This window comes from Myotis lucifugus, unplaced genomic scaffold (genome assembly GCF_000147115.1).
Source record: "Myotis lucifugus unplaced genomic scaffold, Myoluc2.0 scaffold_6, whole genome shotgun sequence".
Classification (NCBI taxonomy): Eukaryota; Metazoa; Chordata; class Mammalia; order Chiroptera; family Vespertilionidae; genus Myotis; species Myotis lucifugus.
In genome coordinates this window covers 3,507,558-3,509,212 of record NW_005871054.1, presented here as the reverse complement: position 1 = coordinate 3,509,212, position 1,655 = coordinate 3,507,558, and the positions used below count along the sequence as shown (strand labels likewise).

Sequence of the window (1,655 nt, the reverse complement as noted above, 5' to 3'; positions counted from 1 at the left end):
AGGAGGAGTCAAATTTTTGTGCAATTAAATAAAATAAAAAGGTGCGTGCTGTCCCAAAAGTACATACGGCTACGGTTCGGGATGGAATGAGGTTTTTCTCCTCCCTTTAATCTCTTTTATCCGACTCTCGGAGGTTTTTCTGGTGAAAAAATTTTTAAATGCATGCACACACCCCTATCTGCCTCTCGCTCTTACTTCTCGTCCTGCGCGCTCTCGTGATTATTAATAATTATTATTACTATTATTGGGTTACTTACGCGAGAATTCCCGTTTGCTTAAGTGCTGGGGTTTGCCTTGCTTGCGGCGAGACATGGTGGGCTGCGGGGCGGGCGGACGGCGGCGGCGGCGGCGGCGGCGGGCGGACGACGGGCTCGGTTCACATCGGGAGAGCCGGGTTAGAAAGGAGACTCCAGAGAAAATATCTTCATCAGTGCCTTTTGACATCCAAAATAAATTAGAAATAATACAAAGATGGCGCAGGGAAGATGAATTGTGGGAGAGCCGTCATGGCTTTTTTTTTTTTTAAGCAAAAAAAAAAAAAGAGAGAGAGAGAGAGAGGGAGAGATAGAGGGAGAGAGAGGGAGAGAGAGAGATGAAAAAAATGGCAAAAGCCCCCCTGAGCTGCAAGTTCAAGTGCGGACGTGACGTCCCTGCGAAACTTGGAACGTCAGGAGGTCTGGATGGACAGAGACACACAAAACATGGGCAGGTTGAGCAGGAGAGAAGGGGAGGAGGGAAGGGGAAGCTCACACCAATGGACACACATCAGGGGCTGGACATGAAAAAGAGACCAGGACAAGCCAATGGCCAGTGCGGGGCGGGGGAGGTGCGGGGCGGGGGGCTCTGCAGACGCCAGACGCGGCCCCCGGGGGAGGAGCAGGCGGAGGGGAGGGGGCGCTGGGGCCGCGGGCTCACCAGTGGCCGCAACGAGCGCCGAAACAGCGGCGCGGCTGGGGGAGAAGAAAGGGGCGGAGGGGATAGGGGTTGGGGGGGAGCAAGACGTGCTCCTTCCCCCACGCCGCACGTGCACCCCAAAATGAAAGATTTCTTTTCCGCTGGAGTGTACGGGGAGGCTGCTGCCCGGGGCCGGAGACGCGCGGGCGGAGGGAAGCCAGGTAGAGTTGCTCCCGGACACCCTCCTCCGTGCGCACACCCACTTCCCCTCTCCGCCGCCGCCGCGCCTGCTCCCCGTGTGCGGCCGCCGGCGGCTGAAGTGAAAGCCCTGAGCCCGCAGCTGCGCTCGGGAAACTTTGCCCAAGGAGAGGATAGCTAGCAAAGAGAAATCACTCCAAGTTGAGAGCTAAGCCTCCAAGTTACAGCCACGCAGCGGGCGAGGGGAGGCAGAATGGAGCGCGTGGCGTAGCGGAGTCTAGCCCAAGTTTGGAGGGTGGCAGGTCCGGAAGGGCAGCGCTGGGGCCTCCTGGCTGCTGGGAGAGAGGGGGCTGGGGCGTGGGAGGTGGTGCAGGCCCGAGTCGGAGAGGCGGGAGGGCGCCCTCAAGGTCGAGCCGGGGGTCCGGGGTACTGAGCGCTCTGACAAACGATTGGGTCTGAATGCAAACTAGAAAGCACGGAGTAGAGACGCTCTAGGGGTCGCTGAAAGAGAGAGAAGGCCGAGAAATAAGAATCGTGTACAGTCATCTCGGGGCACGTTTCCG

The 1,655-nt window shown here is 58.2% G+C and overlaps 1 protein-coding gene and 1 long non-coding RNA gene across 5 annotated transcripts in view; one reads left to right on the top strand and one right to left on the bottom strand.

Annotated features, from left to right (window-relative positions):
- The window catches only part of BCL11A (B cell CLL/lymphoma 11A), a 99,220-nt gene extending 98,238 nt beyond the window's left edge, over positions 1-982 (bottom strand). Inside the window, exons 1-2 of one of the 4 annotated variants that reach the window (XM_006083306.3) lie at positions 916-982; positions 258-510 (exon numbers count right to left, since the gene is read on the bottom strand). In XM_006083306.3, the coding sequence (XP_006083368.1) occupies positions 258-444 (187 nt within the window). In that variant the 5' untranslated portion in view covers positions 445-510; positions 916-982. Of the gene's footprint in view, positions 1-257; positions 781-915 lie in introns of those variants that run through there. The other 3 variants (XM_023746614.1, XM_006083309.3, XM_006083310.3) reach the window with 3 other exon arrangements.
- A 10-nt stretch (positions 983-992) lies between these two features.
- Positions 993-1,655, top strand: part of LOC106694753 — a 14,872-nt gene continuing 14,209 nt past the window's right edge. The window contains exon 1 of the long non-coding RNA XR_001345803.2: positions 993-1,115. This is a non-coding gene — a long non-coding RNA (uncharacterized LOC106694753). The remainder of the gene's footprint in view (positions 1,116-1,655) is intronic.